Below are 27933 nucleotides of genomic sequence, written 5' to 3' on the forward strand. Positions count from 1 at the left end.
TGTATTTATTATAATTATACAAGAACTGTAAAACTTGCTCTCTTCAGCCTTGCATTTGCCATCCACTGACATATTCCAACATCATTGAAATCCAGAAGAAATACAGTCTCAGCTGGCTAGCAGCAGCTGCATTTCATCAGCTAATGGCATGCCTTTCTGTGTTATCAAAAATGTCCTGACAACAATCTGATCTAACAATATACCCACTTGAAACCTGGTGGCCATGGTCTCCAGTCCTTCTATCTTAGAGTCCTGCAGCGCGGAGTAGGTGGAAATGGTGCTGAACATTTCCAGGATCTTGTTGAGTCGTCGCTGGAACGTGTCAAACTTCCCGAAAATGTACATCTCACTGAAGTCAAACTGTCTCTCTGAGGGAGTCTGCTCCAGCTTCTCCTTGGTTTTATGGAAATACCGCTGATACTCCTGGAGGACACAATTTGACACGTAACAAAACTGCATACATCCATCATGTCAAGGTGGTAACGATTGTTGGTTGAAAAGGAACTTCCATTCTTAACATTTCTTATGTCATGGCGATGGCATTGTCTCCATTTATTACTGTATCCTCATGCATTCTTTGGGACAACTCACATGTGCTTTGTGTAGAAGACAAACATTTTTTTTTGTCAAACAATACTCACAAATGTTAACATGGACAAAAGAATAATACAGCTACACTGTGCTGCAAAGTAACCACATTTGATAAGGATGTAAACACAGAAAAACTAGGAGAGATAAATGATCGACATTATAAATTATGTTTTCTACCAATAAGCAGTACCTGGTTTAGGTGGATTGCAGCTTTGATTTTGTCAGCTACAACTTGCTGAGGCTGGTCCCATATGGAATTAGAGCCATTATTAGTAATGTAGGCCTTGCAGGCTGTGATCATCTGGTTTGTCACCTGAAGAATGAAGAAATGCATTTGAATTCTTTGTGGATCTGAACAACTTGAGACTATACATGAAGTAGCTAAATATTAGTGCAGATGTTAATCATAAGAAAAGATGTAAAAAAGTCAAAGGCAATTGGTGCAATAGTGCTGTGATATGGTCCATGAAACATGGTGATGTTTATAATTCTGTTCAAATCCAATCTTTCATAAATCGAGACAGCAATTTGTTTTGGATGTTAGAAATGGAAATGTTACGAATCCTTTTGGTCATAATTCTTGTTTTTCACTCTGGGTTAATGTAACAACGCCCTTAATAGGCAAACATTGAATGGTTCATTTTATTCATCCATAAAAACATGGAAATCACGGATCTCGGGGTTAATTGAAAACAATATCTAGACTGTAGGCAGCCAGCTTTGCTGAATCCCATTGTTGATTACAATACAGACACAAACACTTCATCATTGTTGCATTGTGCAGAATAGCTGCCACCCCTACCTTGACAAAAAGCGATGTAATCTTTTCTGATGTGTTGTAATAGCGAGAAATACTGTGAATCATCCTGATGGCATTGATCAGACCTGGGATTGCATCCACCATCGAAACCTGGGGTGAAACAGAAATTAAACGCTGTAATTACTTGCACACGTGGACATAGAACAGTATTTGTGTAACACACCATTTCCGCAACTTGTTCAACGTGGATACAGTACATTTGGTTTGCTTTTAACGCAGCAGAACGCTTCATCTTTAAAGAGATTGAAGTATTTTTCTTACAGGGTCACTGTTGTAGAGAGGGTCACAAAACTTCTCCAGGCTGTAGAGGTACTTGACATTGTCTTTGGCCTCGTTGGCTGCATCAGTGATCCTGGTGTCCAGTTCCCGCCACGACTACACAAACAAACTCTTATTGCATTTAATGTCAGACTGTGTCACACTGAACATTACAGTCTTTTGTCAAAACATTATATTGAAGAAAAACAAGAATCAGAAGATATTTTGGCAGAATCTAAATAGTGTTCTATGAAGCAGCAAAATCAAAGAAATGTGTACATATAGTCACTAAAACCCAGCAGTGACGGACCTTTATGAGTTTAGATTTGGCCATCAGGAGCACACCCAGTACAGCCTTGACATCAGGGCTCTTGAGTTGGTCCAGAAGGTAGTTGAAACGTGACATTCGTTTCTTCCAGTGGTCCAGCTCAGCCCGCGGGCCGAGGTCATCGGCCTCTTTTCTCAGCTGGTCACTCTCAGCTAGAACCTGGAGAACAGAGATAACTTTAGATCTACTCACTGTTTAAGCATCATTTCTGCATTTTTCCATTTGCATTCCCTTTGGTGGTTTTATCGTGGTAGTTTTGCATCCCTCCCCAATGCACCTTGAATTAATTTGGATCATTAAATGTCTGAGTTGTGAGAAACAACGATTAAAAACATTAAATATGTCAAAGTTAACATTACAAAAAATCACATTGAAAACATTCTTGAATATTGTGTGCTGCAAAAATACTCAATTCAGAAATACTTAAGGGTCTTACTGATAAAATTTTTATGTAGACAGATATTTAAAAAATATATAATACATCCACAGAGCTTGTAGAAAGGTGCAGAATAAAAGTATGGCTTTTCCTAAAAAGAAATTATTATGTTTGTGAATTAATCATTTAAAACATTTTGACGGGTCCAAAATGAATGTTTGGTTTATCTCTTTGGAAGATATCTGAAGTTTGGTTCCCACTTCTAACAAGGCTTGTGAGCCTATAGTATAACAACGATGGTATCACGTGGTATCTCTGTGTCGCCAGCGATCAAGTTGCCAGTTAGTGTGGAAAAAAACTGTCAGAGTTTGACAGTAAGTGCCTGGCAACCACTTGTTGTGAAGTAAATGCAATGGCTCAGGGAGGGAGAATATGACTACTAGTGGCTGAATGTTATTTATGTTATCAATAGCTCCTTTAAATAAAATAAACTTTGCATCTAGCCTTCCAGATAGCTTTGCTGATTTCAAGGATGAACATGCATTTTAAGCATTTTGTTGCTCCAGCTTCATGAAATATTTAGCACATATCCAGTCAAATATTTGTCAAACCTGCTCAGGTTGGTGAGATACAAAGTGCATTCAAAGACAGTTCAAGCACACTTGGATCTGATAATAAATTCTGTTTCAAAATCTGCCCACAAGATACTCTGCACGGCATAGAGGAGTACAACATTACATCAAGTTCAATAAGGATAACATCTTACCTGTTACCTAACACGTCTCACCTGTTCTATCTGTTTGATCCAGATTTTCATGCAGGCCTCTATCTTTTCTGTGGTCTCTGTGCTGTTGGCTGCTGCCATGTAGTCTGATGGGCCTTTCAGCACCCGCAGGTCAAACGTGTCACACTCTTTCAAGGTAACCTGGAGGCAAGTCATGACATGGTTTATTCCTGCTGCGGTGTCTTGAATTTATATTGTTTGTGGATGTGCCTGTGTTTGCTCACACAAGTTTCTCCATAAAATGTATTTAAAAGAAGAGGCTGTTTAAAGCAGGCTGTTTACAGCTATTTTACAGTTTCACGACTTGCTCTGTGTCTTACTGTGATTAAAAAGGTTCGCAAATGTTCAAACAGCCTTTATTTGTCTATATTAATCCAAATAATTATGTGTTTTTCTGTGTTTTTGCTAAGCAACATAGGTTCACAAGTACTGGCATGAGTGTGATATCTGGTTAGTGCACATTTGAATTAGCTTGATCAAAGGCCTTTCTTCATTTTTATAGCTGTTCTGAATGAACGCATTAACTATCAAACTTATCCTTGTTATGTTCCTTACCTTTTCTTGCAGGCTTTCCTGTGCTCCAGCCAAAACAGACACAAAGCTTTCCAGTGATGATATGAAGTCATGTTTGACAGCCTGGGCCTGGGGACTGGCCAGCTCCCCCCAGCCGTGGTTCATCTTCCTCAGTGTGGGGATGAAGATCTCTGAGAGCAACTGCTCCACACTTTTCAACAGACCCACCTCTGTTGTGTCCAACATATTGAAATTGACATCCTAGAAAGAGATAAAAAAAAAAAGCACACACATCCAAACATCATTGCAAAAAAAAACAATGCTGAATCCAAAAACTTAAGCATGCGACCGTAACCCTGCTTCTGTGACAGCATGAGTGAGGTACCTCACTATGGGGTATGCCCAACTGCATGTGTCAACATATATTCTGGAGAGAAATGCCCTTGATGCTGCCATGCCCCTAGTGGAGTGAGCACGCAGCCCAGATGGGGTCTGGAGGCCCTCACTATTGGAGGACATAGCAACACCCTCTACCAACTAGTGGGAAATGCCTGTACAGTATGTGGCTTGAATGAACAAACATTCCCAAATCCCCTAGTCCATATGGACATAACATATGGAGCCGTTGATCCTTCGATGAGGCAAATGGTGCAGGATGGAAAGCCATCAGCTCGATTTGGGAACCCAACAGCATTGAGTTCTTTGGGACCAAAAGCTGGGTTTGGTTGCATAGAGACCTTTAAGTTCCCAACAGCAAACTGAGTACCTTCCTGATGAACTGAGAGTGCGTAGATATCACTAACCCAAATCTGTTTGGACACCGTCCACAGCCATCAAGCACTTTTCATTAAGCAACAGACAAGGGGGGTGTTGCCCCACTGTCAAGTTGCCAAATCCAACGTGACAGGCAGAAATAGCTGCCAGATAAAACTCAACGGTAGAAAATGCCTTCCCTTTATCCAGAAGATCCTGCAGAAATGACAGGATAACTGCCAAAAGGGCAATTGAATGATATGGTCAGGCACCAACACTTACCATTTGCAAGTGTAAAGTGACCTTGTAGAAGGAGCCCTGTTGCTTTAAATGGTTGCAATGACATTCTGAGGGAGGCCTGCTGAGCTCAGCCCAGAGAGCTAGGTTCTGCTGGATGAAGATGAAAAATCTCATCCTCATGACACTGCAGGCGGGTCGAACATTGGGAGGCTGGGTGGCCATAGCCATATGCTGAGAAAAATATTTGAATAGGTGCCAAATCCTGAAGAACTTGCTTGCTAAGCTAGCCAGTAAGCAAACTGTTGTTTGCAACACCAAATAATGTATTGCCTTGTGAGTTTCTCTTCTGTTTTAGTGTAATTACATTCCCGATTTGTGATGCCTACATGTTAATATACACTATCCATGACACCATATAGCAATACCTGACATGATCGCCATTACATTTCTCACAGCAACTCTTGAATTTACTTATTTATTTATTTATTTTAATGCTATGGTTACTAATTGTATTCATTTATTTTATTATTATTATTTTTAATACAGTGGTACTTTTACACTGCTCTTCGGCATGGCAGGTACATATACATGTAGCTGTCATCAAGCTCTCTCTCTCTCTCTCACGCAAACACACACACCAACGTTATCCTTCCTCCCCCTCTTGCCGTGGGCGTCTTGTAGCAAACATGCCCGTATATCAGTGGTGGTGATTAGCTTTGCTGCTGACAGCAGGTGATCAGCAAGAATCAATAACCAGAACTGCCCGTGCTATCAGAGTGCTATTGTCCTCCTACTGTCTCGCTAGCTCTGGATGAGAAGAAGCTGTCTTAGTTAAAGGAAACCATTTATCACACGAATAGGCTCAAAGAGAAATCACTGCCAAACGAAAAGAAATCAAATGTTCTTTTGTTATCAAATCTTTCATCTTTTGTTACATCAGTCTGCTTGCATTTGTCTTTCATGTGAACTACATAACAGAAGGCCCTACAGTAAAAAAAAAAAAAAAAAAAAAAAAAAAGTTCACCCTGAAAGTCATGACTTCATGCTTACATTTCCAAAACGGTACAAAGTGACTCACTCTGTGTATGTTCTCAGAGGTGATTGCCTTAGAAGTGTTGGCCCTGGTGAAGAAAACACACAATCCGGTCAGCGCCACATCCTTCCCATCTGTCACAAACACTTTAGACTTCTTGCTGCAACCAGGCTGCTGCTGGGCAACAAGCTGGGAGGGCGCAGAGGCTGCTGATGCTGCTGCTGCTGCTGAAACAAATAATTGGACATGGAAACAACACAAGGTATCATCACAACTAGCTTGTGATCTCACTGTAATCCTGACACTGGGGAATTTGCATTTGAATAGAATTATTATTGATTTTGAAGACCGTCTCAATTACAGTGCTGCTGTGATTGCGGTTTGCCGACAGGTTGATTCATACAGGGACAGAACCTCAACTTCATCTGCTGCCAACAATTAGGTATAGTCTACACATTTCATTCATTTTTGACATGGTGAGTGTACACGTTACCTGCTTCAATTGGCTCGGTATCCTGATAGTAGAACATGAGGTGTGGAAGACCCTCTGCCACAAAGAACTGCTCCATGCGGTCAATCTGAGAAAGATGACAAGAAAACTTTCAGCCAATCAGACACTTCCAAACTGTTGCTGTTTGATCGCTTACTGTAGATGCACAGTATAAAATAAATAATATCATAATGTCTTGCAAATGCTGCCACACCTATTTTTCATTTTTATTTTAAGGCTACTGTGGTTTTCTACAAAAAATTGTCTGTGTGAAAATACAGGATACCTGATTCCCCTCCAGTGTGGCATCTTCCACATCAGATTTCTCCAGTCCCAGGCATGATGCCACAATGCTGAGGATGTAGTCATGTCTTCCATCCAGCTGGGCCCGCTTAGCTTCACGTTCCTCTTTCAACTTTTGCTAAACAAAACACACAGACAACTTTAATTCATATTAAATTACAATTAAATATTATTAGATGCTTTTTAAAGAAAATTGACATTTTCACTGATGTTAAAAAAAGACACATAAGTTAAGCCATCACATGGCCAAGTGCACAATGCCATTAAATCGTATTCCACATACTTGGTATGTAGTCATGAGACTGTTGGTAATGACAGATGATTGAAGCTCTCCTGTGGTCCTACACTTTTCTCTCAGACATCATTTAAATAAAAAGTCCACTCAAAGAAAAAACCTTTTGTACAGTTTCAAGGAATGAGCAGTAGCTAGAATATGTCAAAAACAGTTAAATAAATAAGCCTCAGTATGCTGTTAATGCACTGTATCCATCCATCCATCCGTACTTTGTGTGTAGCTCCACACAAGAATGACAGAAAATGTCCATAACAGATGTCAGTATTCCTTCAAATCACAATTTTCATCCTTTGAGAAGTACTTCCATTTATCTCCTGATCACCCATCCAAAGTCTGCAACATTCGGGTTTCTTTGAATGGAACGAAAAAAACAACACAGCCAACAGACCGTGGCTTGTATTTAGGATGGTGGGACATTAACATCAGCCACAATGGGTTGCCAGGTTACGCTGCTCAGTAACACAGGAGCAAGGTCTGCCAATAAACTACATGAAACCTGGTGTTGTGTGGTGTGTCAGCTGCAGGGTGCTTTTCAATTCTCTCATTTACCTTTGCTTTTGTCTGTCTTGTTTTGAAACAGGGGATGACAGGAATAGTACTTTCTGGCTTAAAATACTTCTTGCATTGACGTCACCATCTTTTAAAAGGGCCCTCTTCTACAACAAAGCAGGAAACATCCTGCTGTGACTGGCCATGCTAAAAATAGAACACTGGAGAGCTAGCTCTTTTATACACCAATCAGTTTAGACAATTGTTAACAACTGGATCAAACTTTAACATTGAGAATAACTTATTAACTGATCTCTCATTATGTTCTCCCTTCTTGTTCTTCCTTGTGTTTTAAGTACACATGTGGTTGTATGTACTTCATAGAACAGTGATTTCACTGATGGGAAGCCTTATCCTTATCAGTTTTATTTTGCTAAAGTCTGCAGTATACACTGGAGCGCAGGACCTATACTGTACATGCAGGCACCCTGGTTGAGTCCTCATGCATTGAATCATTTTGGAGAGAATAGATGTGACAGATTTTGAAGGATGGATCAGATAGAATCCTGAATAAAGCCTTAAAAGGAAAGTTATAGAGGAAAGATGCCAAATCCAATAGATGGAAAGGATGACAGACATGAAGCGATGGAGGAAGAAAGAGCTGAATACATCAAAAACAGATACAAGAGATGTAAAGAGCCAAGGAAACTGATGAGAAAGACAAAAAAGACAAAGAGAGAGATTGAAGTATAGGATTGGTAGTTGTGCACAGCTTGTAAGGAAGAAAAATGATTACAAAAAAAAGGCAAGAGGGGTGGGAAAATGGAAAGATATGAGAAATGAAAGGAAGAGGAAATAGAGGGAGGAAGAAATAATGTAACAGGATATTGTAACAGGTAAGGACCTGAGAGAGCAGGAGGCAGGGGGCATGGACTCGGATATAAAGACAGAAGAATTCTACTACAAGTCAGGGTGGTTTAGAGTATGATGCACCGATACCGGATCGGATCGGGCCGATATTGACTCAAATAGCTGGATCGGGTATCGTGACAATGGGGCCGATCTATTCAAATCAATTCTATGTTTATATACTATATACATTTTATACTGGAATTTTAATTTGTGTTTAAGAAAAAGTTTTACATTTTAATTACAATTGCTGTTGATTTTGAAGATTTTTTACCATGTTGCTGGTGTACAATTTATTATTTTTAACAATAAACAGCAATTCAGTAAATGGAAATCTTTGTATTTATTTGTTAAGAAAGCAATGTTTAAGTCAAGCCTGATGTGTCCTTACACATAAAATAATGATCCCAGTCATTTCCACACAGTGAACCAGACAGCTTATTAATCAAACACTTGTAACCGATCGGTACTCGGTATCGGCCGATAGCCAAAGCCCAGGTATCGCTATCGGTATCGGGACTGAAAAAGTTGCATCGGTGCATCCCTAGTTTAGAATCAAAGTATTAATTCTTGTTAGTTAGAGCCTGGGAATTTGGTCGCGTGAAGCGAGAGTGAGGTGGAGCATGCCAACAACCTCACAAGCTGTCTGTGTGTGTGTGTGTGTGTGTCAACAAGGTTAGTGAAAGCAGCAACACATTAGCCTGTTTAAAAGAGATCACACAATAACCACAGTGACATTCAAGTTAGTATAGTGAAACAAGGCAAATAAGAAATTGTGTCCACCTGCAGTTTACCTACAAAATCTGCAGAATTATTAACTTTCTCAAAAACCATGGTAATATTTGCCAAGCGCCAACAAACTTCTCTCAGGACCAGTGGCTGCAAATCACAGGTCACTTTAACAGATAACTAGACGGTTGCTGAGCACAACAAAAACTGCAGGCTTGAAATTTACTCTCACTGCGCACAGTTCAGTCGATTCACACATGGACATGTTTTACTTAATGTAACCACCCATGTGGAACACAGGGTGTCAGACCTGTGCTGCACTAACTGCACAATTTTCATTCCAGTCTGGTGAGCTCATTTCAAGATCAGTGATCTTCATATTTCACTTTGCAAATGAGAAATATTCTGCAATGCTGAGCAGGTGTACCACAAACAAATGTTGCTTCCAAACATATCATAGTTACATTTTAGACATTTAAAAAGAAATCATCCAATCTTACATTACGAAATAGACATTTAATCACATCAAATGAGTTCAAATAAACCACTGCAGAACTCTGACAATGAATCACACCAACCTCGTTAATGTCTCTGTAGAAACACACACATTATATAGCCTATACACACAAACACTCACATCACAGGTCAACCAGAAAAAACGCATGCCAAGGCATCAGTTGCTGGGCGACCAGCCGTTTCACACCTTGTGTCTGCTGCCTTTATTTCAAAGTGTGCGAACAGTCATCTCAGTCTTCAGCCCAGAGACTAACAATAGAGACCCAATGCAGTGTGGTGATGATTATTCAAACAAGCAGAATTAAGTCACTGCTGAATGCAATACACAAACACACACCAGCAAACAATAACACACACAACCACATAGTTATTCCCACAACACAGACACAGAGGCCAGCACTGACAGACCCATGTAATAACATCTACAACATTAATAGCTTTCAGAAGCAAACAAAGCCCCGTCCTGAGATAAGCTATAGCGAGACTGACAATCCCTATAATAAACAAACTCTGGCTTTTGGAATTAAAGAGAAAACCGCATCACAGGACAGTTTGGCAGGAATATAATAATAATTTATCTAATATTTAAATAAAAAAAAAATAAAAAAATGTTTTCAGCGCTCAGTGCCAAACCTCAAATATATACAGATAATTTAGTCAATTTTAATCCAAATCTTCTTTCTGGGGAATAGAAATGACACACACCGTCAAAGTCAACACAGCTGAAGATAACGTTTTTTTCAGCTAGTTTTTGTCCTTGTGGTAAATGAAAGATGCCAGTTCTTCGTATAACACATGAGAATTCTGTGGATGGGTAAACGAAAACGAGGGAGAACCTTCAAATGACACCACAACAAAAACAACAGCAGTGCTATTTCTCTTACCTGAATGAGCTTGGAAACCGTTTGTTTCCACAGCTGCTTTCTAAACACCTGCGACATGACAGCCTCTCGCCTCTGCGACTCAAACCCTTCCATATCTTCTCTATAACCTGCCATCACGTTCTCATCTACATCTCCATCTACACAGGGGAGCTGTATACTCTCACCCTCAAAGACAGTTGCCCTATCAAGTTGTCAGTGGTGACCGATCGGCCAGCTGAGCTGAAGCTATGCCTGCTTTATGTTTAATGGCCTTTTCCTGTCTGTCAATAGTGTATGAGCTTCCACAGCCAGCTGTGGTCACGATAGAACTGTGCAAACAAACTGACAGACATCCTGCAGTTTGTGAGCCATACGCTCAATTGTGAATCAACACTCTTATACAGTATACACTGACAGCTCTGTATGCAAAAACGTACACATCCACAAACAAACAAGCAGGAATGCACACTCATGCAGACACAATGAGCACACACCTCAGGTATCACTACTCTAGCTGTCAATTTTCACTATAATGTAACTGCACGAGGGGAAAATAAGTGCAAATAAGAGGTTGAAGGTGGGTTCTGTGTTGAGCTCATGAATACCCACCATGTCACCTGATCACATAGATCTCATGAATCTAGTTAAATGTTCATTCAAGATCAGTCGCTATGGACTAAACTTTGCAAATACGGTTTTAGTCAAACTTCGGGGATATTTCACACATTGCCATTTACATTTATTACAAAACTAAGTTATAGAAGAATTGGCTATAACAACAACACAATAGGCCGATATTAGTCTATAAGACCAAAGGTTTTCCATTTTGAAACAATATAAAAAAATATAAAATTCACATTTCATTTCATGACAAACTTGTGATTTGTTCTACAATATATTTTGTAAATGATTTATAAACTTGGCCCTCATTTTAGTAAATGTGAAGTCAATACCTATTACAGTAAATTTCCCATCATTTAGATCTGCATTAGCAGCAGTCACACAGCTTTTCTGTCTATCTTTCTGTATTGTCTGACATTTGATGATACAGTATGACAAGAACAAAACACACAAAATTCCAGAAAGGCACGAAAGAAACTGATCTGACCTAAAATTGTCATCTCTATCTACTACAAATTCTCAGTTTAGATGGTAACAGAGATGTTAAAATATAAATTTAACCTAGCAAAAACATGATTTACGATTAAATTAAGTGTTCTAATATTGGTCAAATTTATAACCCGTGGAGGTGTTTTTTTTCAGAGCTGCACCAAAACTTGCACTTTAATTATCTATATAAACATATAACGGGTGTTTCAAATAATTTCTGTTTGGTTTATTGCATGAAGTACATTCAGGAAAAAGTGGAACTTCTTCTCTGGTTGCCGTATCGTTCTCCGATAAATATGCCAGACTGAGGCTGTTTTCAGATCAAATCGGTCGTTATTGCTCCTTGTGGGAAGCCTGCATAACCTGCAGCACGCTGAAACCTTTTCAAATAGGCCTCCATGCATAAATAAGAACCTGTTTTTCTAAGCTTTTCCCTATAGCTTCGGCCTTGAACTTCTCTACCAGACGCATTTTGATACAAGCACATTGGCTGTTTACTGAATCCTGACACATTAATGATGAATTGCATTCGGCCAAAGCAGATAGCCCGTGGAAGCCAAGTTGCTTGTAACTTCAGAACTCTTGGGTCACCTTACCTTGTTTTGATAGTCTGGTTTAAAATGCAGCATTGTCGCCCTTTCAGTCTGACACTCCTTTTTCAGGTCATTCCAACCTCTTAATTGGCTTTGCTTTCCAAGACATTACAGAATTACAGCTTCCAAACAAAGGAGACAAGTCAGAGAACAAGTGGCGTTGCTACAGTATGTGAGCAATCCGCCTTCTTATTTGCCACGTGAGAAAGGTTACTGCCCTGAAATTATGAGTGTGTTGGTCCTAAAAGGGGACTGCTATCTAGATAATGTGGTGTTGGATGACCATCTGTCTGTAAGCTAATTATCAAGGTCCTGCTCTCACCTTACAAGTCTATTACAACAATGGGATGGAGAGGAAGAGGGGGGGTGGAAAGGTTAATGTATCAGAATACAGTGTGGGTATAGGTAACACTTTCAGACACACACCTCTTTGGATATTGTTATGCATTACCATTGTATGTTAACTTACAGATACTAGTCATGTAGAGACTGTAGTAACAGCTACACAGAGTAAGAATATAATATAATTGTGACATTTGACAGGCGTCAGCATTGTGCTTATGTTTTGGTATTCCTTTCTTTAATAATGAGTGCAGGTTTTACAGACAAGGCATATTCACATTTCCCTGTTTTTGACATTTTGAAGGGTTCCTCATATTACAGGAAAAATGTGATCCTAATGCTGACCCTCATTTGTTGCAGCCCCCACCACCACTTTACCCATCTTTACCAGAACTGGAATATTGCTCAGAGCATTGTGCTTTTTTTCTTATTCTAACATGGTCTGCGTAAAGATAATAAATTCAATATGAAAAAAAATAATAACTTTAACATAATCAACAACTATTTTGACAATCAATTAATTATTTAAGTTGTTTATCAAGCAGAAATACGAAACATTTGCTAGCTCTAGCTTCTCAGATGGGAGAATGTTCTGCTTGTCTTTATTGTATATCATTGCAAAATGAATACCATTTGGATTTGCACAAAACAAGCAATCTGAGAATGCCAGCTTTTTTTTTTTTTTTTTTTTACATTTTATTGATTAAATGGATGATCAGGAAAAGAATTATTGATATATTAATTATTAAGTATAATTAATATAATCATTAGCTGTAGTGAAAATACACAAGCATACACACACAAAACTCCCACCAATTATTTTTTTTAAATCCCATTAGCTTTTACTGTGTCGTCCAGCAGATGAGGAGCACAGCGCTCTCCACAAGGATCTGACTGATGGTTTAATAGTGAAGAAATGATTGCAAAGCTTTGCATTTAAAAGCAGTTGGGTCATCAATTTTTCAATATGCCATGACTGATTTTCTAAGTTGAACTGTCTGGTTTTGAGCTGCCATGAAACAGGAGAGTGACTGTAAATTATAAATGAGAGGGCTGGTGAGATCTGAAAGAGAAAGACATAGAGAGGGAGCAAGACAGAGAAAGGTCCGCTATTCTCCCAGAGGATGCTCACGCTGACACAAACACGGAGAGCTTTAAACAAATCTGTTTCAAAACTACACCAGGTTGTAGCACAAAGTGTCTCTGCGGCCGAGGACTCTGCATTTTGACTTGAACTGTTTCTCCTTTAATGGACTTTGTTGGTTCTAAGCATTCCTGGGTGCAATTACAAAATAAAATCCAATTATCCAATAATGATCATTGTTTTTTATATTTCCATTATTTTACTTTAACTACAGTCTATTACTAGACTAAAACAAAATGGACATAAGGACGACAAGCATATACTGTAGAAATTGTCTAATATCCACATAGAGCAGGATTAGCTGTGCTAATCTGGCTCCTTCCCATGTGGAAGTCTTGTTTTGTTATCAAAAGCAGGGCTGTACTGTAATCAACAGAGAAGATGGCACAATTCTCCAGGTACAAAACGGCACCAGTCGCTGTAAAACACAAAACTTCCACAGCAAGTCTAGAGTCGTTTAGTTAGTCAGTTCAAGAATATCAATGATTATTTTTCCAGTTCATGATAGACCAGGATTCTAGTTATTTTTTCTTTAAACTTTTCACGTTCTCCTTTAATACTGACTGAAATACATAAATAATGGGCAGGCGTTAACTCTTGTCGCTATATCACTAGTCATTTATTTTTAAATATGTGGGCACAAAATGACCTGCATGAGCAACTACAAGGAATTTACATATGGATACATATTTTCTCTTTCATTGTGGTCAGCGTTGCATTAAAATGAAAGTGAACTAAATCAATGTGAAGAAAAGAAAAATCTATTATTCCACATATGAAGTCAATGGAGCAGATTGGTAGAGTCAAAGTGCTGTGGCTTATAGTTACTGCAGAGTTGTTGTATCATAGTAGCCTATAGTGCAGCATGTATATTTAAGATTATGTTTGGCCTAGAGTTATAATGAAGCAATGCAATTTAACCAATGAACATTTCTTTTTTTAACCTGTGTGAAAATTGTAATGCAAAATGTTACAAGCTGTAAATAGGCATTACCAAATTTACACTTAGATTACAAAACTCACAAACACAAACCTTCAAAGGGTCAAAGTTCGAGGCGTCCAAATGTATGCATACTGCATGCAATATTACGTACTTTGTAAGGGCAGCTGCAGTATGTACTAAAAGTAAAAAGAAAAAGTATGCAATTTGGGATGTAGCATAAATCCGCCCACCACAGATAAGAACAAAGTCTTACTGATAACAGTGACTATTTTGATAATGACATTAATAAAGCACTATGTAAAACACATCATTGTGGAACATCATCCAGCCTTTTGAGGCTCCTCTAATATTACAGCAACCATACGCTACCATCTAGTGGACCGAGGCTCATAATACAACCAGCATATACTATATAGTACAGCAGGTTGAGCTCCAGCTGTTTCTGACTACTGCTGGGAGGCCAGTGAGTCTAATCGTGTGGTGGATCTCAGAGCAATTATCAGAGCGCAGGGGGTTCTTGAGTTGAAAATAAAGTGCAGATTAATTCCATCACTCTTTTTTTCCAATAAGAGAGAAGGGGAATTTGATGTAAGGTTTAACTCTCCCAACTCATATAATCCTTTTTCCTTTTAAGTTAACTGCATGGAGCCGTGCTGAATAAATGGTAGTGGAGACCAATGTTAAATTATTTAATACAAAAATATTGAGGAAGTGACAGCAGAAAGAGTGCTATATATTAGTATTGTTTTGTGCAAAGGCTTGTTTTGAGGTGCACTAAGATAAAAAGGAACAATCTGAAGACATATATGTGGTATTTTATATTACAATTTGACAAAATTCGAATCAATGATAAAACAAGTCCATTCTTACTCAACCCGTCAATCTCTAGATCTTCATCCTCCTTAATTCCTCACTAGTAGAGGTCAATTTTCGATAGATTTAGGGGAACCAAACTTTGGAGTAGCTTTTCACATCTATCAATAAACTGTTCATCTATCAAATGTTTCAAAAGTCGCTTAAAGGGTCATTTAATTGCTGTCTTGTAATTGCTTTTCCCCATGTTGTCCAGGTATCTGTTTTTATGTTTTTTATTTTTTCCCACTCACAATGTTTGGTTATGATTGCCCAGAAGTCTTTATAGATATTTAAATCAATATCCTCCTCACAAACACTAACAATACACTTCCACACAACACACACACACACACACACACACACACACTTGTCTTTTTTGATATATTTACTGTATTGTTATTGTTGTTATTATATATATCTTGTCCTAATTGTTTTGTTATCACTATTATGTAGTCATATTATTTCTATATATTAATCTTGTCTCTAGGTGGAGGCTTCAGATAAGCCCAGTGGTTTTTTTGCCTCTTCCTGCACTATATATTCTTCTTTTCTTTTTTTGTTATGTTGTATAGTCTTAAATTGTGCAAAACAAATAAACAAATAAACAAAAGACAAAAACATATACCTGAGTTTGACAGAGGGAAGAGAGGAAGATTTGTTTTTGCATGTATGACTGCAAATGTGAACCCCTGAATGAATACAACACTGTAAGTTGGGCAACTGTACACAACTAAATTAATAAAAACAATCAGTGATATTAGAGTGATATTTTACATATGTCGATGTAAAAGATGACTATTAGGGTACCTAAAAGCAGTTTTAAAAAATATATTTTTTAATAGTCCTGTATCACAGCTGTTACTCTGCACTATATTCAGTTTTAACAGTTTTCTTCATCTCCTTGTACTTTTTTATCTGGTAAATTTGTTTGTACTTTGTACTTTGCACTACTAACTTTTTTACTGCCTTTTTACTAAAATGTTTTGCACTATGGAACTGTGATGCTGGAAACTTTAATTTCCCTCTGTATCAATAAAGTTACTATATATCTATCTATGTATCTATCTATAGATGTTATCTATCAATCTATCTATCTATCTATCTAGACTACCACACACAGAGCTGTCTGCCACATGCACAAGAATGGTCTGTTATAATGATTCTTACAGGCCTAATATTTAGGGTCTACATTCCCTCTGGATGTGAGGACACTGGGAACATTTTCCTCATAGACTCACATTTCAAAACAGTGATGATCATATTCAGATTAGGCCCTTACCTGCATCTCCTTGAGTGACTCCACTGGAGCAGGAGGCTGGTTGGGTCTGTTCCTGTAGCTGACTTTGGTGAGTCGACAGCTGGAGGACATGGCTACAGCATTCCTTCACAAAAACACCTCCTCTATTAAACAGACTTTAAAGCTCTAGCTTCAAGTAGCCTGTACGTTGATTATTTATTCAGAGTAGCAGCTGTTTTCTGAGATTTGTTGTCTGTCTCTCCTTCAACACGTTGTCCCAGCGGTGTTGGTATGTTAGTGGTTTCCAAGGTAACGAGGCAAGTTGTGAAGGGGTCGTGGTGGGCTGGTAGAGGAGGGAGGAATGTGGACTATCTTTTCATTGGCTATTTTTTTTTTTTTTACACAGATGTCTTTCAAAATACAAAAAAAATATACCGTAATTGCATGAATAGTTGAAAGTTACCTATGGACAGAAAGAAGACGGTAAATATTCTTGCCTTTTTTGTTTGGCTACTTTCTCTGAAAAACAAACTAACTGCTCATTCTTATAATTTTATTTGGTCGTCATGCAAGGCTTATTTCTAAGAGGTTGGGACTAGTGATGGGAATTTTGGCTCTTTTTAGTGATCCAGATCATTTGGCTCAGCTCACCAAGAAGATCCGGCTCTTTCGGCTCCCAAACAGCTCTTCATTTTTACCACTTCTGCCTTTTATAATTCAGCCAAATTTAGCGCTGTTTTAACCTGTGATTAGTATGTGTGCACATATATCATTTAAATTATTCAATATAATTATACTAAACTTTGTAATTTCCAGAATACCATAATTTTACATGCTGCTTCGTTTCCGACTGTCACTCATCTTGTCTGCTATTCGCGCACCGCACTCCTCTCTCTTTCTCTCCTCCTCTCCCTCCTGCTCTGTACCTGTAGACCATCAGCACGCCGCCCCTCCCTGCTTGAAGGTACGATCTTTGTCTGTCATCACCTGATTGGTCGCACGGACGTCATTAACAGAACATTCAGTCAGTGATGGTACGTGTCCACAGGGGCGTTTTTTATCGCGAGGGGACGCAACGCTTCCAAACATCGGACGCTTGGTGGGCTGTCCTAGACACAGGGCTGTCCTCACCTGATTGGACGAACGCTTTCAATTGCTAAATCTATCTTTATTTTCGATCAACAACTTTTATTTTAAAAGATTCTCTGGAGTTTCGAGAGGCGGCGAGTCGCATCGGACGCCCGTGATTTACATAAAATAGACTAGCCCTCAATTTTATGCAAATGAGGAGCGGGCGTCGTGACGCTCCGTTTCTCGAATCGCGCCGCCACGCTACCAGAATGCATTGCATAGCTGCTTACATAGACAATGAATGGGGAGCGTGGAAATGACGGAGCCTGTGGACACGTACCATCAGTGCATGGTGTGCCCGTGGCGTGGAGAAGATTGTCCTATCATTCTGCCTTGAATTAATTAAAAAAGAAAGAAAAAAAAAACGCTCTCGGACGGGAGTCGGCTCTTATCGTTCACTTAAAAGAGCCGGCTCGTTCGCGACCAACACATCACTAGTTGGGACACGGGTCTAGGGATATTTTACACATGCGCAGTGTAACTGGAGCTGCGGTCTTTGGACGTATTAATTGGCTCAATTTGGGTGAGTGTAGACCAGATTTTACTGCGCATGTGTTGTACCCCAAAACATTTAGCTTGTTTTAAGTTCTTGTCCACTATAATAGTTTAACAGATAGGTCTACAGGTTAGTCAATTACGCTAGTTTTACAGGCTAGACAGTCAAATATGCTAGTTTTTACAAAGTTCAAGAGATAGCTATAGCTAGTGTGACAGGCAAGAATAATGCAAGAATAATTAATTTTTCAGGCATAATTCATTTATTTAGAGAAAAGCTAATTTCTTTGTTGTCTCAGTTATTACTGTATCGGTTTCAGGACATGTCATTTAATTTTTGGATGTAAATATGCATAAAAATTGGTCACTGTAGAGACTATGCAGCACATATGCAGTGAAACAGAAAGAGGAATAATGCAGATAGGTGATGCAGATCCTTGTGTGTGTGGGTTGATTGTGCGTTGATCTGTTGGTAATGCCTCGGGGTTCCAGTAGGGGGATCGCGCTCCTCTTCCTCACTCAATACAGAGACGAGTGAAGGGAAGAGCTGCGTGTGTGATTCATTCATCCTTCTCTCTCACTATTTCCCCTGTTTAAGGGGCACAACATTTGGAGGCACCGCTGAGATGTTTAGCTTGAGGACCATCACTGAGCTACAAGTGGAATCCTCTGGTTGATCATCTCCTCAAACAACCCAGGCATCGGAGAAAGGAGTTGGCAAGGCGGTCGAGGTGATCTTCAGACAAACATCGGCGACTTGTATCCTGAAGTGAGCAAAGTGACCACTAGGGAGCAGCAAAGGGCCAATTGAGTCAGATAAACCCTCGTTTCACTACTTCTGCCCGCTCCTTTGATAAAATGGAGTCTGAATTCGAGAAGCTAGAGCTGGAGATTAAAGGAGCATTATACAAACTGACTGTTGAACAACTGATTAAAGTGTGCAATGGACTTCAGATTTCTGGACCAGGAAAGGAACATGTGACTGGTAAAACACGCAGTCAATTAATTTCACACGTCATGAGGTACCTTGAACGGGTGCAATTGGATGATCGAGAGGATGAAGGTTTGTCAGAACTTCTTAACATTCAAGACATAATAGACAAAATCCAAATGGCAACAAACCTAACTGAGATTGAGATTTTGCATCAAACAGACTGTCAGGAAAACCTCCAGAAAGAGGTAGAGGAGCTAAAACTGTCATTACAAGAAAAAGAGAATGAAATGCATGACCTCATGAACATAAGCATGAACCTCCCTGCCAGTTCCAGCACTCCAGCAAAGAACATGGCGCTAGCACCCCCTAACAGCTCTATGTGGTGCAAAGATTTTAAGATGGCAGGCCAAATAGGAGAGCCAGGACAAAAAGATAAGTTAACCTTTTCCAGTCTAGCCAGACAAATTGAAAATGGGCTCAATAAGGGCTACCCAGAGTCAGAGATTATTGATGCTGTAATCCGCGCCATCACACCAGGCCTGATGTTAAGGAGTTACCTTGAGGGGAAGGAAAAACTTACGCTGCCCGCCCTCCGCAGAATTCTCAGGTCTCATTACCAGGAGAGAGGTGCCACTGAGTTATATAAACAACTCACCTCTGAGGTCCAGAGCAGTAAAGAGACACCTCAAAATTTCCTGATAAGGGCAATGGACATGAGACAGAAAATTCTGTTTGCTTCTCAGGAAGATGAGTCAAACTTAAAATTTGACCCTGCACTAGTCCAGAGTCTATTCATGCATACTGTCCTGACTGGCCTACAGAATGACAATATCAAAAGTGACCTGCAGCCTTACCTCCTGCAGACAAACACCTCAGATGAGCTGCTGCTGGAGAAACTGAACATTGCATGCACCAATGAAAAGGAGAGACAAGACAAAAAGAAACATGCTGCCCCATCACGAGCAACAAATGTGAATACAGTCCAGGCCAGTGAAGTTCCAGTGGAAAAGAAAAGCACCACCCAGCAAAACACAGCCACGTCACTTCCTCCTGGTCTGCTGTCTGAAATCAAAGAAATTCGCTCTGACATGGTGCTGTTGAAAGATCTGAGAGCTGAAATCTCCCAAATCAGGGAAACCATCCAAAGGTCCACACCTGTGCCCCCACAGTATCCCCCACCAAGCAGAGAACCAGCTAATATGTCTGCCCCATATCCAGTGTTTTCACCCCCACAACCCTCACCTTATAAAGCTGAGTCAAATGCCATGCCAGTGTACCACCAGCAGCCACCAGCAGCAGCGCAGGAGTACCGACCAGCATTCAGACCTGCGCAGATGAGGGAAACAGCTCAGTTCCAACAAAGGTTTGCACCACAGCGGAATTACCAAGCACCACGCCCCCGTCCTAGATGTTATGCTTGTATTCAAGCAGGCGAAGATTACTGTCAGCATTGCTTTAGATGTGGAAGCAGTGAACATTTCAGGGCAGGTTGCAAGGCACAGAGGGTAGTGGAACCCACTAGAAGGAGCCCTTTAAACTAAGGGAGGTTGCTTCCACGGGACATGGAGCAACCGGCAACATGGATAAGTCCCAACGTTGTGCAAGTTGCAAAGAAGAAAAAGACAGTGAGGAGCTAAAATGTTGCTCAATTTGTAAAACCACACTGTACTGCTCAAAAGACTGTCAGGAAACCCACTGGCCTGCACACAAAAGACATTGTAAGCCATATACATGTTCAAGTATTAAGAAACAGGCAACACTGTCATCTGAGAAACCCAAGGGCAAGGAAAATAGTGCTCCAGAGAAAATACCTACTGTAAGGGAGTTAGTAGGGAAGAAGTGCCTCATCAGGTGTTTCCTGCACAAACTGAAAACTCAGGCACTTTGGGATACAGGTTCACAAGTTTGTGCTATAGATGAGGTATTTAAAGGGAGACACTTACCTGATGTGCCGCTAAGGGATGTAGCTGAACTTGTTGACCCTCTTGACCCTTTACAACTTGAAGCAGCCAACGGGACAGACATGCCATACAGTGGTTGGCTCGAAGTGTCCTTTAAACTTGCTGCCAATGATGATGAGTTGCTAATACCCATGCTAGTGCTAAAAGGCAGCCAACAACAATGTCCTATTATTGGCTTTAATGTCATTGAACGTCTTGTGCTGGACAGTCTGCAAAACCAGACAACACATGGAGTCAAAGAGAAGCTTGTGAAGGCAGTAAAAATGGCTTTTCCTCATCTAAAGAAAAACAAAGCAAAGACCTTTATTAATGCTGTGAGTGTAGGACAGATGTGTGACCATAATGTAAGAACAGCAAATGAGAGGGTGAGTGTGCCTAAACGTAGCTCCGTTCAAATTGAGTGTCGAGTACAGGCCCCAGCTTTCAAAGAGGATAAGACTCTAATTTTCGAGCCTCATGAAAACCCACAGTGGCCTGAAGGATTAGAGTTTTGTGATACTCTTGTGTCAGTGAAGGCAGGCATGGCCCCAAAAATCATTGTTAGTGTGCAAAACCCTACGAGTCATGACATTACACTGTCAGGAAGGACTGTTATTGGGACTGTACAATCAGTCAGCTCAGTATATCCTGCAAATATATTTAAAACAGACCACCTACCTACTGCGTCCATTCACCATGTCAAAGCCCAGAGCTCCAGTGAAAGTGCCCCTGTCCACGAACAGTGGGATCCTCCTGTTGATTTGGCTCACCTTGATGAACACCAGAGACCAATAGTCAGCCAGATGTTAAGAGAAGAGTCAGAGTCATTCTCCAGGTCTGATGACGAGATAGGCTGTGTGAAAAACCTGCAAATGAACATTTCGCTAAAAGATGCTGAGCCAGTGTCAAGAAAATATCTCTCTGTTCCAAAACCCTTATACAAAGAGATGAAAGACTACTTACAGGACTTGATAGCACAAGGGTGGGTTGAAAAGTCTACATCTTCCTACTCCTCTCCAGTCGTCTGTGTGAGAAAAAAGGATGGCACTCTCCGCTTATGTATCGACTACAGGGAGCTTAACAGGAAAACTCACCCAGATCGCCACCCCATCCCCAGAGTACAGGACATTATGGACAACCTGGGAGGGAACACCCTCTTCTCACTGCTGGACCAGGGCAAGGCATACCACCAGGGGTTCATGACCGAGGACAGTAAGCATCTCACAGCTTTTGTGACCCCCTGGGGCCTGTATGAGTGGGTCCGAATTCCGTTTGGGCTTATGAATGCACCTGCAGCATTCCAGCGCTGCATGGAAGAGTGCTTGGACGGCTTAAGGGATGAAATATGTGTGCCATATCTTGATGATGTTCTTGTGTTTAGCAGAACATTTGAGGATCATGTCAGTGATGTCAGAAGGGTGCTGCAACGACTGAGAGGGCACGGGATAAAACTGAAGCCCGGAAAGTGTGACCTGTTTAAAGCAGAAGTACGGTACCTTGGAAGAATTGTGTCTGCTGAAGGGAACCGAGTGGACCCGGCCGATACTGCTGCTGTCAGGGCCCTGAAAAACAAACATCCAGGTACTGTTGGTGAGATAAGAGCAATCTTGGGACTATTAAGTTATTACCGGCAGTATATCAAAGATTTTTCACGTATTGCCAGCCCCTTGTATGACCTGTTTAAAGCACCTGTAGAAACCGAAACACTGAACAACAAAAAGAGGAAGTGGCAAACAAAACGAAACAGCAGAGGAGTTCCATCCAACACACCCATTAAGTGGACTGACATGCACCAGTCAATCTTGGAACAGTTGATAGACTGTCTCACTCAGCCTCCTGTTCTAGGCTTCCCAGAGTTTTCACAGCCATTCATCATCCATACTGATGCTTCCAACCAGGGACTAGGTGCTGTATTGTACCAAAGGCAGAATGAAAAGCTTCGTGTGATTGCTTATGGCTCCCGAACTTTAACTACAGCGGAGAAAAACTACCATCTACATTCAGGAAAGTTGGAGTTCCTAGCCCTCAAGTGGGCGGTCACAGAAAAATTCCGTGATTACCTGTACTATGCACCATTCTTCACCGTCTACAGTGACAACAACCCACTTACCTATGTACTGTCCACTGCCAAACTGAATGCAACAGGGCGTCGATGGGTAGCAGAACTGGCAGATTTCCACTTCACAATCAAATACCGTCCGGGTAAGGAAAACATTGACGCAGACAGTCTGTCCAGAATGCCTTTAGATATGGAAATATTCATGAAAGAGTGTTCAGAGGAAATATCACAGGATGTGATTGGAGCAGCTACACAGGCAGTGGAAAGTCAGGATGAATCCAGTGCATCATGGTCCATGGGTGTCTCAGTACAATGTGCAGCAATAGCTACAGACACGCCCCTCATTCCACTAACAGCAGGACAAATCAAACATGACCAAAGGAATGACCCCACTGTTGGACCAGTGATTCAGTTCAAACTTGCAGAAAAACGACCATCGGGTCCAGAACTCAAACAACTCAGTTCACAGATCTTATGTCTCCTTAGAGAGTGGGATAAGTTGGAGATTTCTGAGGGTGGAGTGTTGTTCAGGAAAACTGCAAGCAGAAAACAACTGGTGCTTCCAGAAGCACACAAAACTACAGTGTTAAAAGAACTTCACGATGAAATGGGTCATCAGGGTGTAGAAAGGACTACATCCCTGGTACGGGACCGGTTTTACTGGCCGTATATGCAACGGGAGATCGAGGATTATGTCATGAGAAGATGTGTGTGCCTCAAGCACAAGAAGCCAAGCCATGGGACAAGAGCACCACTGACGAACATTGTAACCACTCAACCGTTTGAACTTGTTTCAGTTGATTTCTTGCACCTTGACAAGTGTAAGGGTGGTTATGAGTATATTCTTGTAATCATTGACCATTTTACACGTTTTGCCCAGGCTTACGCCACAACTTCCAAATCAGGCAAAACAGCTGCAGACAAGATCTTTAACGACTATGCACTGAAATTTGGCTTCCCAACAAGAATACACCATGATCAGGGTGGCGAATTTGAAAACCAACTGTTCGCTCAACTGAAAAAGTACTGTGGAGTTGCTGGGTCGAGAACCACTCCCTACCACCCCCAAGGGAACGGACAGGTAGAGCGGTTTAACCGAACACTGCTCCAGATGTTAAAGACCCTCACAGAGAGACAAAAGACTAACTGGAAAGACTCACTAAACAAACTGATTTACGCGTACAATTGTACTCGCAGTGAAGTGACTGGTTTTTCACCTTTTAACTTGTTGTATGGGCGCTCTCCACGGTTGCCAGTTGATATGTTGTTCAACTTGACCTCAGAACAAGGAGACAGTAATCATCATAACTACATGGAAAAGTGGAAGCAGGGCATGGAAGAAGCGTACGAGATCACAAGACAAAATGCTCACAAAGCTGCCATGAGAAGCAAGAGACACTATGACAGTAAGGTGAAAAGCTCAGTGCTACAGCCTGGTGATCGTGTTTTAATCAGGAACATGACACCCCGTGGTGGTCCAGGAAAACTGAGAAACCACTGGGAGGATACTATCCACACAGTTGTGCGTCAAGTGAGTGAAGATATCCCTGTTTATGAACTCAGACCTGAGAAAGGAAAAGGGAGATCAAGGATTTTACATCGTAATCTTCTCCTCCCATGTGACCACTTGCCACTGGAAACCCCAGTACAGCCACGCACAAAGAAGAAAAGTGTGGAGAGAAATGAGGAAGCGGAGCAGTCAGAGGAAGAGGAAGATGATGAGTATCATCTTGTGACACTTGAGCAGCAATCCAAGACATGCACACCTGAGACAGTGAATCCTGTGTGCACTAGTACACCTGTGGAGATTGAATGCAGACACCCTGAAGAACACACAGCACCTGAACCAGAGAAAGAACAAGAAACAACAAACCAAATGGAGCACTTATTGGCGAGAGAGAACAGTTATGTGGAGGACCTACCTGTTGAGGATGCTGTTCCAAGTGATCCCAGCAGTGAGGAGCGTCAGCGGCCTAGACGACAACACAGACGGCCCAAGGTCTTCACATATGATAGGCTTGGCTCACCTGCATGCTACAACCTGAGGACAACACCTTGGCATACAAACTTTAAAGTGCCATGGACACTCACTGTGCCGCCATACCACTTCCAGCAGTGCTATTGACATGGAAGGTAGAAACATTGCACACCACTGGACTGAGTAAATGCACATACATTACACTCAAAGAAGAAAAAAAGGGACTGTTCAACACATAATTCACATTCAAATGGACTGTTGAACATAAGGAACTTTTTGACAGTGGATACACTCAATATACACATTTACATGACACTGTTGCAGTCTATCATATCACACTCATGGACCTGTATTAAAGGAGAGTGTAGTTGACTTGGACATGCTGCATAAATAGAACTGTTAACAAGGCAGCAATGGACTGTGTCGAAACAATGCGTAATGAAGGAGGTCAAACAAATGACCAAAAGAGAAAAAATGGACACTGAACGACACTGGGTATTTACCCATGTCTGAAGGAATGTATGAAAAGAGTTCCAGTCTGTAAAACTGCACTATACAAGATAAAATGTAGCAGGATTGTTAGTCTGAAGTTGTGCTAAGGATATATTTTGATGGTATTCACTTTAACCCTGTATTTGCACTAAAGGTCAAAAGTTAGCATGTTGAGGACAACATCTGTTTTGAGGGGGAGTATGTGACAGGCAAGAATAATGCAAGAATAATAAATTTTTCAGGCATAATTCATTTATTTAGAGAAAAGCTAATTTCTTTGTTGTCTCAGTTATTACTGTATCGGTTTCAGGACATGTCATTTAATTTTTGGATGTAAATATGCATAAAAACTGGTCACTGTAGAGACTATGCAGCACATATGCAGTGAAACAGAAAGAGGAATAATGCAGATAGGTGATGCAGATCCTTGTGTGTGTGGGTTGATTTTGCGTTGATCTGTTGGTAATGCCTCGGGGTTCCAGTAGGGGGATCGCGCTCCTCTTCCTCACTCAATACAGAGACGAGTGAAGGGAAGAGCTGCGTGTGTGATTCATTCATCCTTCTCTCTCACTATTTCCCCTGTTTAAGGGGCACAACACTAGCTAATGAAGTTGTCAGTCGTTATACGGCTACAGTATATCCAAACTTAAGAAGAAGAAGAAGAAGAAGAACTCAACACAAACATCTAGTGAATGTACAGTGGATGTTTGTGCAGAAATAAATGCTGCAGCTCCTCCAGGCCAACAGAGGTTTCCCGTGTCTTGTGAAGTGACGGGGCTCCGCAACGAGAAACATTATCGTCTCCGACCAAAACTCTGGTGTCTCCCCTGTTCCCTCCGTCTGAAAAGCCAACACTAGGATCAGCATTGATTCATGGAGAGACCTTCGTCTGGTCAGCTAACATTACTGCCAAGCAGGTGAAATATAGAGTGATATTGTGGTTTTAGCTGACGTGTGTCGCCTCACTGTTTTGACGGATGCTCGCTCACATTCAGGTAGCGCGTGCACAGAGGAGAGCGCAAGCAATTGGACACTGACTTTCGTTGACTTAACGGCCACAGGTATCACTGTTACAACCAATTTCTGATTCTTACAAACAGTCCCTTTAATGGAGAGATGGCAGAGCGAGGAGGCTGCCCCTGACAGGCACCCCGAGCAGTTGGAGGTTTGGTGCCTTGCTCAAGGGCACCTCGGCAGTGCCCAAGAGGCAAACTGGCATCTCTCCAGCTACCAGTTCACACTCAGTACTTGGTCCATGCGGGGACTTGAACCGGCGACCCTCCGGTTCCCAAGCCAAGTCCCTATGGACTGAACTACTACCGCCCCATTTATTAAAAAAAACAAAAAACATTATTACAATTTATTAAAACCCCATTCAATTTGTGAATGCAGCCCCTAGATGGCAGCAGTGCACTATCCCTATAGTTAAAGGCGCTGTGCTGCAGCTGTCTGCAGGGAGAGAACTGGGTTAGATTTGTGGGGCAAATGACCTCATACTGTAGCATCATCTTCATCACTAGGAGATGAAGAGAGAATTAAACAATCCTTCCCCCTTCGTCGTCATTGTCCTCCTCTTATCAGCTAAAACGCGATTGATTAGTCACCACGTGCAAAAATATTATTAGATTGTGAACGACACCAATCATCACTTTGCACACCGGCTATATTTGCACTATCTGTTTATATCATGTTTATAGCTTATTTTGTATATTGTATATTGGTAGAATTTAAATATTTTTTTATTCTTATTTTATTCTAACGTTTTTATCTATTCTTGTTATTATTATACTGTTTAACTTGCACCAACAAAACCAAAGCAAATTCCCAGTGTATACCTCTTACACCTAGCAATAAACACAACTCTGATTCATCTTCTGATTCTGATACAGTACAGGCCATAACTGTTAGGTAACTAAATAATGCAACACCAGGTCTCAATGACCTCATGGTAATACTGAAGAATTCAGCTAAAGGCCTATAATAATAAGGTTAAATATGAAAACTGCTACTACTGGGATATTTACACATAGCCTTTAATAAAAAATAAAAAAAAGCATAATGTTTGTCGATATGACATCACCCATAACATCTGGGCTTCAGCTATTAAAGCATAATCAATCCCTAGGAATGACTCCCACGCAGCCCGCATCAGCACCGCAGTGAGTGAAGCTGCTGCTGCTGCTGATGTTTCTGTGGCGCACACACTAAATTTGGGTGGCGCACAATGCACCAAAAACCCCCCGAAACGGAGAATCCCAGGATATCCCACCCCCCACCCACCACTCGACACGGAATAGCCCTCCTCCTCCCCTCAGTCCTCCTCCCCTCCTCCTCTTGTTTTACCTCCGCCTCTTCTCTCTCTCTCACTATCAGCCCCATTCCTCCTCCTC

At 40.9% G+C, this 27933-nt stretch overlaps 1 protein-coding gene across 1 annotated transcript in view; it reads right to left on the reverse strand.

Moving 5' to 3' along the window:
- dnah5 (dynein, axonemal, heavy chain 5) overlaps positions 1 to 16821 on the reverse strand; it is a 101759-nt gene extending 84938 nt beyond the window's left edge. Inside the window, 11 exon segments of the mRNA XM_074654231.1 lie at positions 208 to 423; positions 782 to 904; positions 1394 to 1501; positions 1673 to 1786; positions 1980 to 2156; positions 3161 to 3298; positions 3713 to 3931; positions 5742 to 5923; positions 6190 to 6274; positions 6473 to 6607; positions 16557 to 16821. Of these exon segments, the coding sequence (XP_074510332.1) occupies positions 208 to 423; positions 782 to 904; positions 1394 to 1501; positions 1673 to 1786; positions 1980 to 2156; positions 3161 to 3298; positions 3713 to 3931; positions 5742 to 5923; positions 6190 to 6274; positions 6473 to 6607; positions 16557 to 16646 (1587 nt within the window). The 5' untranslated portion in view covers positions 16647 to 16821.
- Positions 16822 to 27933: the final 11112 nt, after the last annotated feature.

This window comes from Sebastes fasciatus, chromosome 12 (assembly GCF_043250625.1).
Source record: "Sebastes fasciatus isolate fSebFas1 chromosome 12, fSebFas1.pri, whole genome shotgun sequence".
Taxonomy (NCBI): Eukaryota; Metazoa; Chordata; class Actinopteri; order Perciformes; family Sebastidae; genus Sebastes; species Sebastes fasciatus.